This window comes from Argopecten irradians, chromosome 3 (assembly GCF_041381155.1).
Source record: "Argopecten irradians isolate NY chromosome 3, Ai_NY, whole genome shotgun sequence".
NCBI lineage: Eukaryota > Metazoa > Mollusca > Bivalvia > Pectinida > Pectinidae > Argopecten > Argopecten irradians.
The window spans coordinates 68,752,710-68,766,280 of record NC_091136.1 but is presented as its reverse complement, the minus strand read 5'-3'; the positions used below and the strand labels follow the sequence as shown (position 1 = coordinate 68,766,280).

General features: G+C 38.1%; 1 protein-coding gene across 15 annotated transcripts in view; it reads right to left on the bottom strand.

Annotated features, from left to right (window-relative positions):
- The window catches only part of LOC138319423 (MAP/microtubule affinity-regulating kinase 3-like), a 75,756-nt gene that overhangs the window by 32,142 nt on the left and 30,043 nt on the right, over positions 1-13,571 (bottom strand). For all 15 annotated transcript variants that reach the window (XM_069262574.1, XM_069262573.1, XM_069262571.1 and 12 more), the window contains exon 7: positions 201-257. In XM_069262574.1, the coding sequence (XP_069118675.1) occupies positions 201-257 (57 nt within the window). The remainder of the gene's footprint in view (positions 1-200; positions 258-13,571) is intronic.

Below are 13,571 nucleotides of genomic sequence, written 5' to 3'. Positions count from 1 at the left end.
ACATTTCTCTGTATATATAATGCCACTACTATGTTTGAAGGACTTCATCTTTTTTTTTTTTTTTTTTTTTTGCTGTTGTGTCTATTAGCACTAAGTCACAATATTTGTGTTTTCATTGTGATGAAATATGCCCATAAAGCTAAACAGGAAGATGTAGATTTTTCTACAATGAAGAAGACAATTGTATGGAGGATAAATACCTTTAAATCTCTGTGTACTATGTGTTTCTGATGGCAATACTGTACAGCAGACACAATCTGAAACAAAACAAAACATGTTAGTGTGCTATGATATCCTTAGTTAAAGTCACTACAAGTAATGTGGAGCATCACAATAACTGTCCTAAACCAGAGATACACAGGAACAATGCCCAGAAATCATATAGTGCAATGGTAGCTGTCGGTCTGTTTTATACATGTTTAGTTACAATATAGCTTTCCCACGTTATAGAGTAACGCTGATAAAGCCAACATTTACTTAGGTAAAGTCATGAACCACCGACACCAGCTCAGGTAAAGTCAGAACCACCGACACTAGCTCAGGTAAAGTCAGGACCCCCAACAATAGCTCAGGTAAAGTCAGGACCACCAACAATAGCTCAGGTAAAGTCAGGACTACCAATATAATACTAGCTCAGGTAAAGTCAGGACTACCAATATAATACTAGCTCAGGTAAAGTCAGGACCCCCAACAATAGCTCAGGTAAAGTCAGGACTACCAACATAATACTAGCTCAGGTAAAGTCAGGACTACCAACATAATACTAGCTCAGGTAAAGTCAGGACTACCAATATAATACTAGCTCAGGTAAAGTCAGGACTACCAATATAATACTAGCTCAGGTAAAGTCAGGACTACCAATATAATACTAGCTCAGGTAAAGTCAGGACTACCAATATAATACTAGCTCAGGTAAAGTCAGGACTACCAATATAATATACTCAGTAAGTGGACTACATATAATACTAGCTCAGGTAAAGTCAGGTATCAGGACTACCAATATAATACTAGCTCAGGTAAAGTCAGGACTACCAATATAATACTAGCTCAGGTAAAGTCAGGACCATAAATACTACTCAGTAGTCAGTACAATAATTAGCTCAGGTAAAGTCAGGACTACCAATATAATACTAGCTCAGGTAAAGTCAGGACTACCAATATAATACTAGCTCAGGTAAAGTCAGGACTACCAATATAATACTAGTCAGGTAAAGTCAGGACTACCAATATAATACTAGCTCAGGTAAAGTCAGGACTACCAATATATACTAGCCCAGGTAAAGTCAGGACTACCAATATAATACTAGCTCAGGTAAAGTCAGGACTACCAATATAATACTAGCTCAGGTAAAGTCAGGACTACCAATATAATACTAGCTCAGGTAAAGTCAGGACGACTACCAATATAATACTAGCTCAGGTAAAGTCAGGACTACCAATATAATACTAGCTCAGGTAAAGTCAGGACTACCAATATAATACTAGCTCAGGTAAAGTCAGGACTACCAATATAATACTAGCTCAGGTAAAGTCAGGACTACCAATATAATACTAGCTCAGGTAAAGTCAGGACTACCAATATAATACTAGCTCAGGTAAAGTCAGGACTACCAATATAATACTAGCTCAGGTAAAGTCAGGACCACTGACACTAACTCAAGTAAAGTTTAATATAAAGATACTATGCGGTGAATTCTAGTTTACCAGACAAGCCATAACGGGTTTATACATATGTTCAAAAGAAAGACGGGTATATACAGGAGTATATAAAGCAGACAATGTACAGCAATCATTCTTCAGAACTACATCAGTACAAACAAGCCAATTTACACTGCATGAACAATGTACACAAGTACATAAAGATACAGCCATGTTTTTTTCACGAATTAAAGTATCTATGATAACTTTTAGTTGAGGTCAGTAAGTGTATACAGTCAGGTTTTTATTACACACTTGTCAAATCATTTCAAGTGTATGTGATCAGCAGTCTGGAGGCCAGTGCTTACATCACAGAAAACTAATATAGAGGTTACCTGTAATAGGCACAGTTTATGTAGGCTTACATAATATTATAATCAGTAATTGGTGGTGGGAATCGGATAGAATTTCATCATCGATTAATCGGGATAATCGGATGGCTGCTTCTGATTGATTATCGATTATAATCGGATTTGTTTGATCTAATAATAAATGTACTACATATTGAAATTTCTTATTTATACAAAGAAGACATAAGAAAACAATGTGCTGTTTTGTTTTAAATCTAGAAATGAAAGACACGTTCAAATGTTTAAAGGTTTTTGTTTTTATTAAAACAGATAAACCAGAGAGGAATGTAGAATGACTAGAAAGTGTATGTCCTCTTGACTAGATTAAATAATCACTAAACACTTTGATCAGTATTATACGGTGCAGTAACTTCAGTAAGTTAGTAACAGAATATTCAACAATAGTCTTTCATATTTTTGTTCAGGAATATTATCATATCAATGTGCTCTGGAGACATTCTTGCATATTTCTTATTTACAAAACCACCGGCCAGACTGAAGACACGTTCAGACGGTACCGATAATTCCAAACACTAGTTTAAACGAAAACAAATTTCAACGTGGTGTAACAGTAAGTCCTGACGCACGGACGATTTGATATCAACTTACCTTTATTCGCATATTATTTCAGACACACGCGGCACACGGCCGATTTCATATCCAAATTCTCCTTATTTGGAGGGCCATCTTTAATTCTTTTAAACCCGAAATACCGCCACACTCGCGAGGAGCTAGCTCCTGGGTGATTATATAGTTCGTCATCCATTTTGTTTACAGCGTCTGGGTCACTTATACGCCTTACAGGTATGCATGCAAGGTCAAGCGTTTACGCAACCCTATTAACTAAAAACTAACAACAACGTCCGGTGTTGATTCCGGAATACAGCGTAAATTTCACTAATCCATTTTCTTTTTTTGTAATCAAATGTCGCTTAGATTTGCTTCAATCTATCAATTATCAATACCATGGCCCACCACTATCAGTAATAATATAATAACTTGTGCAGTGACCCTTTAACTTAACCATCACTTGAGCAGTGACCCTTTAACTTTACCATCACTCGAGCAGTGACCCTTTAACTTTACCATCACTCGAGCAGTGACCCTTTAACTTAACCATCACTTGAGCAGTGACCCTTTAACTTTACCATCACTCGAGCAGTGACCCTTTAACTTAACCATCACTCGAGCAGTGACCCTTTAACTTAACCATCACTCGAGCAGTGACCCTTTAACTTAACCATCACTTGAGCAGTGACCCTTTAACTTTACCATCACTCGAGCAGTGACCCTTTAACTTTACCATCACTCGAGCAGTGACCCTTTAACTTTACCATCACTCGAGCAGTGACCCTTTAACTCAACCATCACTTGAGCAGTGACCCTTTAACTTAACCATCACTCGAGTAGTGACCCTTTTACTTAACCATCACTCGAGCAGTGACCCTTTAACTCAAACATCACTTGAGCAGTGACCCTTTAACTTAACCATCACTCGAGTAGTGACCCTTTAACGTAACCATCACTCGAGCAGTGACCCTTTAACTTAACCATCACTCGAGCAGTGACCCTTTAACTTAACCATCACTCGAGTAGTGACCCTTTAACTTAACCATCACTCGAGCAGTGACCCTTTAACTTAACCATCACTCGAGCAGTGACCCTTTAACTTAACCATCACTTGAGCAGTGACCCTTTAACTTTACCATCACTCGAGCAGTGACCCTTTAACTTTACCATCACTTGAGCAGTGACCCTTCCACTTAACCATCACTAGAGCAGTGACCCTTTAACTTCACCATCACTCGAGCAGTGACCCTTTAACTTAACCATCACTAGAGCATTGACCCTTTGAGCAGTGACCCTTTAACTTTACCATCACTCGAGCAGTGACCCTTTAACTTTACCATCACTTGAGCAGTGACCCTTCCACTTAACCATCACTAGAGCAGTGACCCTTTAACTTCACCATCACTGGAGCAGTGACCCTTTAACTTAACCATCACTGGAGCAGTTACCCTTTAACTTAACCATCACTCGAGCAGAGACCCTTTGAGCAGTGACCCTTTAACTTAACCATCACTGGAGCAGTGACCCTTTAACTTAACCATCACTCGAGCAGTGACCCTTTAACTTAACCATCACTAGAGCAGTGACCCTTTAACTTTACCATCACTTGAGCAGTGATCCTTTAACTTAACCATCACTCGAGCAGTGACCCTTTAACTTAACCATCACTAGAGCAGTGACCCTTTAACTTTACCATCACTGGAGCAGTGACCCTTTAACTTAACAATCACTCGAGCAGTGACCCTTTAACTTAACCATCACTAGAGCAGTGACCCTTTAACTTTACCATCACTTGAGCAGTGACCCTTTAACTTTACCATCACTCGAGCAGTGACCCTTTAACTTAACCATCACTAGAGCAGTGACCCTTTAACTTAACCATCACTCGAGCAGTGACCCTTTAACTTAACCATCACTCGAGCAGTGACCCTTTAACTTAACCATCACTCGAGCAGTGACCCTTTAACTTAACCATCACTAGAGCAGTGACCCTTTAACTTAACCATCACTAGAGCAGTGACCCTTTGAGCAGTGACCCTTTAACTTAACCATCACTGGAGCAGTGACCCTTTAACTTAACCATCACTGGAGCAGTGACCCTTTAACTTAACCATCACTCGAGCAGTGACCCTTTAACTTAACCATCACTGGAGCAGTGACCCTTTAACTTTACCATCACTCGAGCAGTGACCCTTTAACTTAACCATCACTAGAGCAGTGACCCTTTAACTTAACCATCACTCGAGCAGTGACCCTTTAACTTTACCATCACTCGAGCAGTGACCCTTTAACTTAACCATCACTAGAGCAGTGACCCTTTAACTTTACCATCACTCGAGCAGTGACCCTTTAACTTAACCATCACTAGAGCAGTGACCCTTTAACTTAACCATCACTCGAGCAGTGACCCTTTTACTTAACCATCACTAGAGCAGTGACCCTTTAACTTAACCATCACTCGAGCAGTGACCCTTTAACTTAACCATCACTCGAGCAGTGACCCTTTAACTTAACCATCACTAGAGCAGTGACCCTTTAACTTAACCATCACTCGAGCAGTGACCCTTTAACTTAACCATCACTCGAGCAGTGACCCTTTAACTTAACCATCACTCGAGCAGTGACCCTTTAACTTAACCATCACTCGAGCAGTGACCCTTTAACTTAACCATCACTCGAGCAGTGACCCTTTAACTTAACCATCACTAGAGCAGTGACCCTTTAACTTAACCATCACTAGAGCAGTGACCCTTTTACTTAACCATCATTCGAGCAGTGACCCTTTAACTTAACCAACATTCGAGCAGTGACCCTTTAACTTAACCACAAAGTTTCTGCTGATTCACATAAAATTCAGATATCATCCAAAATGATCCCCATAAAACTACCTTTCTCAATCCATGCCACAAGTGGATTCTGGTTCTAAATAACAAACAACACAAGATTTCTTTTGATTGCATGGAACAATCTTATGTATTTATGCAATAGAACGCATGTCAAACAAACTGTGTAATATTATTATCCAACATTATGAGACTTCCTGTTTATTTTGTAAACATGGTATTATGGCAGTAAGAAACTGACCGACATTACCATGGTCACCAATTATAAAGCCGAGGGTAAATAAAACACAATCTGTAGTGTAATCCAGTCAGTATATTTTATTATAGTGAATACTTAGTGCAAGTAAAAACAGTGTATTTCTACCACAATAGCCAGTGTTATTCAACTCTCAGGGTATCAATAAACGATGCAGCTGTTGATTAACAATTTGTTTATACCACACATGGTATAAACTCTGTACGCGTTCTGATTGGCTGACACGGTGAACTTTGACCGAACAACGTCTTTCTGAGTGTCGTGCCATCATTTGTCAACGTCATCAATAATCGAGTGACGTCATGCTATGCTGTGATCGCCGCTTGACGCCAAAACTGCTGTTGGATAGAGTACTTATCCTCGTCTTATTTCTATTGGCTAAAAGCGGATATAATTGTGGTAGAAACAGGTCACATGACTTGTGGTTGTTGGATATGGAATTTATCCCACACTCGTAAGTTATTTTTTAAAAGTCACAAAAGACACTCGCTAAAGCTCGTGTCTTTTGTAACTTTTAAAAAATAACTCACTCGTGTGGAATAAATTCCATATCCAACAGCCACTCGTTGTGTAACCTCTATTTACACCGTCCTTTATCATCTTATTGTCTACAAATACAAAACACAAGTAACAAGAAATCCCAGAGGGATCTTGGTGCCCACCAAAGAATGATCTATGTCTGATAAAGGAAAGAGGGATCTTTTCTCTGCTTTTCAAACTTTGGCAAACATACTAGATATAGAAATTTGAGACAGATCGCTTCAGTACTTTCTGAGAAACAGCAGTAACAAACTTCAACTATCAAAATCCAAGATGGCTCCTTGGCGGCCATCTTGTTGATTGATCGGTCCCAAAACGCAATATGCACAACAAGAGCCCTAGGGGAACCTACATATGAAATTTGAGACAGATTCATTCAATACTTTCTGAGAAATAGCGATAACAATCTTTAACTATCAAATTCCAAGATGGCTTCCTGGCAGCCATCTTGTTGACCGATCGGTCCCAAATTGCAATATGCACAACTAGAGCCCTAGGGGAACCTACATATGAAATTTGAGAAAGATCCCTTCAGTACTTTGTGAGATATAGCGATAACAATATTTAACTATCAAAATCCAAGATGGCTGCCTGGCGGCCATCTTGTTGACCGATCGGTCCCAAAACGCAATATGCACAACTAGGGCCCTGGGGGAACCTACATATGAAATTTGAGACAGATCCCTTCAGCACTTTTTGAGAAATAGCGCAGATCCCTTCAGTACTTTTTGAGAAATAGCGATAATAATCTTTAACTATCAAAATCCAAGATGGCTGCCTGGCAGCCATCTTGTTGACCGATTGGTCCCAAAATACAATATGCACAACTAGGGCCCTAGGGGAACCTACATATAAAATGTGAGACAGATCCCTTCAGTACTTTCTGAGAAATAGCGATAACAAGAATTGTTAACGGACGGATGGACGGACAGACGGACGGACCACGGACAAAAAGCGATTTGAATAGCCCACCATCTGAGGATGGTGTGCTAAAAATGGTGTATATACACCGTCCATTATCATCTTATTGTCTACATATATAAAACACAAGTAAAAACAGTGTATATACACCGTCCTCTATCATCTTATTGTCTACATATACAAAACACAAGTGCAGTCGGTACACTACTACGGAGGAAACAATAGGGCAGAGTCTCTCTATATCCGAATCATTCAGCCATGAAATTACTACATGTCTACATTACCTCGCACACAAGAGAATTTAAACCCGCACTATAACATACACATATAAACATAAGTGTGTTATATGGGCTGTAGTATAAGGAGGATTGTGGGGATCAATATACCAGTAATTATATATGTAAATGGCCCTGATGTAGGATCTAACACTGATGCTTACACACTCTCACTACTTCTGAGCTGGACATCACCAAACAGCTAGCTGCATCTATTAAACACTTCTTATCAAAATAAATTACATATTCCATGCATTTCAAGTATTAACACCCTTGTATGTGACCTTGAAAACGATATTGTAAAAACACCCTCTACCCTTGACACTGTTAACGATCTCTTTAAGTGACCTTGAGAACCTCCAGATTCCCATTCTATCATCAGAGTCTCGGTATTTCTCAACTTGTAGTCGTCAATACTGTGGTATGGCCAAACAAATCTAGTCAAAATGTCATCAATTTATTAGTGCAAGTACATTGGTTACCATGGCATCCATATTCCTAAATGGTTATCCCTATATTCAAGTCAATAACATATTAGCGAGACAGATAAACAGTTTGACAATGAAGAGCCTTCCTCTGGCTGATCCAGAGAGAACTGATGACTCAGTCTGATAATACTTACTATCTACCTCACCTGACTGTTGGCTCACACCTTACAACAACAAAAGCTTTAAACATTCAAATATACTCAACACTAGGTACATTACACCTTATACGGGTTACAAAAATTGATCAGGCGTATTATAAGATGTTATACAGGAGTCTCAATTCAGTGTAATGGGTAAATAAATGTATCAATTGTATGCACCGAGTAGGTCAATCAAAGCACAGGTTTGTGACGTTCAACTGCAGGTGTGTAAAGTAAGATGATTGAAAACTAATACAAGACTGTTATTTCAGTGTAATGACACTATACACTAATTACATTTCTATCAAGCGTGATCACTCTCTGTAGGGATGTAATTATAGTGTATAGTGTCATCACTCTCTGTAGGGATGTATTTATAGTGTATAGTGACATCACTCTCTGTAGGGATGTAATTATAGTGTATAGTGTCATCACTCTCTGTAGGGATGTAATTATAGTGTATAGTGACATCACTCTCTGTAGGGATGTATTTATAGTGTATAGTGTCATCACTCTCTGTAGGGATGTAATTATAGTGTATAGTGACATCACTCTCTGTAGGGATGTATTTATAGTGTATAGTGTCATCACTCTCTGTAGGGATGTAATTAAAGTGTATGGTGTCATCACTCTCTGTAGGGATGTAATTATAGTGTATAGTGACATCACTCTCTGTAGGGATGTAATTATAGTGTATAGTGTCATCACTCTCTGTAGGGATGTAATTATAGTGTATAGTGTCATCACTCTCTGTAGGGATGTAATTATAGTGTATAGTGTCATCACTCTCTGTAGGGATGTAATTATAGTGTATAGTGTCATCACTCTCTGTAGGGATGTATTTATAGTGTATAGTGTCATCACTCTCTGTAGGGATGTAATTATAGTGTATAGTGACATCACTCTCTGTAGGGATGTAATTATAGTGTATAGTGACATCACTCTCTGTAGGGATGTAATTATAGTGTATAGTGTCATCACTCTCTGTAGGGATGTAATTATAGTGTATAGTGACATCACTCTCTGTAGGGATGTAATTATAGTGTATAGTGACATCACTCTCTGTAGGGATGTAATTATAGTGTATAGTGACATCACTCTCTGTAGGGATGTAATTATAGTGTATAGTGTCATCACTCTCTGTAGGGATGTAATTATAGTGTATAGTGTCATCACTCTCTGTAGGGATGTATTTATAGTGTATAGTGTCATCAATTTCTGTAGGGATGTAATTATAGTGTATAGTGTCATCACTCTCTGTAGGGATGTAATTATAGTGTATAGTGTCATCACTCTCTGTAGGGATGTAATTATAGTGTATGGTGACATCACTCTCTGTAGGGATGTAATTATAGTGTATGGTGTCATCACTCTCTGTAGGGATGTAATTTTAGTGTATAGTGACATCACTCTCTGTAGGGATGTAATTATAGTGTATAGTGTCATCACTCTCTGTACGGATGTAATTATAGTGTATAGTGTCATCACTCTCTGTAGGGATGTAATTAGTGTATAGTGTATGTGTCATCACACTCTCTGTAGGGATGTAATTATAGTGTATAGTGACATCACTCTCTGTAGGGATGTAATTATAGTGTATAGTGTCATCACTCTCTGTAGGGATGTAATTATAGTGTATAGTGTCATCACTCTCTGTAGGGATGTAATTATAGTGTATAGTGTCATCACTCTCTGTAGGGATGTAATTATAGTGTATAGTGACATCACTCTCTGTAGGGATGTAATTATAGTGTATAGTGTCATCACTCTCTGTAGGGATGTAATTATAGTGTATAGTGACATCACTCTCTGTAGGGATGTAATTATAGTGTATAGTGTCATCACTCTCTGTAGGGATGTAATTATAGTGTATAGTGTCATCACTCTCTGTAGGGATGTAATTATAGTGTATAGTGACATCACTCTCTGTAGGGATGTAATTATAGTGTAAGTGCATCACTCTCTGTAGGGATGTATTAGGGTGCATCACTCTCTGTAGGGATGTAATTATAGTGTATAGTGCATCACTCTCTGTAGGGATGTAATTATAGTGTATAGTGTCATCACTCTCTGTAGGGATGTAATTATAGTGTATAGTGACATCACTCTCTGTAGGGATGTAATTATAGTGTATAGTGTCATCACTCTCTGTAGGGATGTAATTATAGTGTATAGTGACATCACTCTCTGTAGGGATGTAATTATAGTGTATAGTGTCATCACTCTCTGTAGGGATGTAATTATAGTGTATAGTGACATCACTCTCTGTAGGGATGTAATTATAGTGTATAGTGTCATCACTCTCTGTAGGGATGTAATTATAGTGTATAGTGACATCACTCTCTGTAGGGATGTAATTATAGTGTATAGTGACATCACTCTCTGTAGGGATGTAATTATAGTGTATAGTGTCATCACTCTCTGTAGGGATGTAATTATAGTGTATAGTGACATCACTCTCTGTAGGGATGTAATTATAGTGTATAGTGTCATCACTCTCTGTAGGGATGTAATTATAGTGTATAGTGACATCACTCTCTGTAGGGATGTAATTATAGTGTATAGTGACATCACTCTCTGTAGGGATGTAATTATAGTGTATAGTGTCATCACTCTCTGTAGGGATGTAATTATAGTGTATAGTGACATCACTCTCTGTAGGGATGTAATTATAGTGTATAGTGTCATCACTCTCTGTAGGGATGTAATTATAGTGTATAGTGACATCACTCTCTGTAGGGATGTAATTATAGTGTATGGTGTCATCACTCTCTGTAGGGATGTAATTATAGTGTATAGTGACATCACTCTCTGCAGGGATGTAATTATAGTGTATAGTGTCATCACTCTCTGTAGGGATGTAATTATAGTGTATAGTGACATCACTCTCTGTAGGGATGTAATTATAGTGTATAGTGTCATCACTCTCTGTAGGGATGTAATTATAGTGTATGGTGACATCACTCTCTGTAGGGATGTAATTATAGTGTATAGTAACATCACTCTCTGTAGTGATATAATTATAGTGTATGTACAAGTCTTACTTCTACAATACTCTAGGTCATGTACAAGTCTTACTTCTACAATACTCTAGGTCATGTACAAGTCTAACTTCTACAATACTCTAGGTCATGTACAAGTCTTACTTCTACAATACTCTAGATCATGTACAAGTCTAACTTCTACAATACTCTAGGTCATGTACAAGTCTAACTTCTACAATACTCTAGGTCATGTACAAGTCTTACTTCTACAATACTCTAGGTCAGGTACAAGTCTAACTTCTACAATACTCTAGGTCATGTACAAGTCTTACTTCTACAATACTCTAGGTCATGTACAAGTCTTATTTCCAGAATACTCTAGGTCATGTACAAGTCTTACTTCTACAATACTCTAGGTCATGTACAAGTCTTACTTCTACAATACTCTAGGTCATGTACAAGTCTTACTTCTACAATACTCTAGGTCATGTACAAGTCTAACTTCTACAATACTCTAGGTCATGTACAAGTCTAACTTCTACAATACTCTAGGTCATGTACAAGTCTTACTTCTACAATACTCTAGGTCATGTACAAGTCTTACTTCTACAATACTCTAGGTCATGTACAAGTCTTACTTCTACAATACTCTAGGTCATGTACAAGTCTTACTTCTACAATACTCTTGGTCATGTACAAGTCTAACTTCTACAATACTCTAGGTCATGTACAAGCTACTTCTACAATACTCTAGGTCATGTACAAGTCTTACTTCTACAATACTCTAGGTCATGTACAAGTCTTACTTCCAGAATACTCTAGGTCATGTACAAGTCTAACTTCTACAATACTCTAGGTCATGTACAAGTCTTACTTCTACAATACTCTAGGTCATGTACAAGTCTTACTTCTACAATACTCTAGGTCATGTACAAGTCTTACTTCTACAATACTCTTGGTCATGTACAAGTCTTACTTCTACAATACTCTTGGTCATGTACAAGTCTAACTTCTACAATACTCTAGGTCATGTACAAGCTACTTCTACAATACTCTAGGTCATGTACAAGTCTTACTTCTACAATACTCTAGGTCATGTACAAGTCTTACTTCTACAATACTCTTGGTCATGTACAAGTCTAACTTCTACAATACTCTAGGTCATGTACAAGTTTAATTTCTACAATACTCTAGGTCATGTACAAGTCTAACTTCTACAATACTCTAGGTCATGTACAAGTCTAACTTCCATAAGATCCTATCTTATACATCTTATAATTACTAACTCACCAATCTGTAGTGACACAATCCATCTGTCTTAGCGGGAGGAGCAACGACAAAAGTACATACAACTCAACACCCCCTCCCTGTCGCCAGTGCAATTACTGTTTTTATCTGAACTTAAAGATCCCAATTAGATCTGCTGAAAGATAAAATGCTGAGAAATATTTAGTCTAGCTAAGTTGCTGGAGTTTGTACAGAGGAGATAAGGATTGTGAGGAAAGTGTCTGACATTAGCCTGTATAGTCTGTAATAACCTTACTGTACCCCAGGACAACACATCAATAAACATACAGCTGGTGCAGTCAGGTGTAAAATGTTATACCACTCAACCATGACCAGTCAGGTGCAAAATGTAATACCACTCAACCATGACCAGTCAGATGTAAAATGTTAAACTACTCAACCATGACCAGTCAGGTGCAAAATGTAATACCACTCAACCATGACCAGTCAGATGTAAACTGTTAAACTACTCAACCATGACCAGTCAGGTGCAAAATGTAATACCACTCAACCATGACCAGTCAGATGTAAAATGTTAAACTACTCAACCATGACCAGTCAGGTGCAAAATGTAATACCACTCAACCATGACCAGTCAGATGTAAACTGTTAAACTACTCAACCATGACCAGTCAGGTGCAAAATGTAATACCACTCAACCATGACCAGTCAGATGTAAAATGTTAAACTACTCAACCATGACCAGTCAGGTGTAAAATAACATACAGAGGATTCCGCTTATTTGAATAAGGCATTTTCAAGAAGAAAATATTTGAGTAAGTGGAGTATTTGAATAGGCGGAGATGGCATTTTGCACCTCCGCTTGACCCCCTATATATATGATACGCATGTGAACAGTAATGCTGGGTATTGGAAGGTCTAAAACGACACGATACGTATTGACAATACACTGAAACAATACACGATACATATTGACGATACAGTGGATGTCTATTTCAAATTCAGTTGACCATTGTGTTTTGAATACTGAGACAATAAAAGACAATTTTGATAAAACATTCTATAACCAGGAAAAAAATCTACCAAACATTTGATTGCTGACGGCGCACGACGACGAACAAAACACGATGACAATAGGTCATCCTGACCTTCGGTCAGATGACCTAAAAGGCCTGACAATCAATACCAAATGCAATAACTAAACATGATTGTGTCTGAAAATATTTACATATCAACTCTGAACCTAGGCAGAACAAAT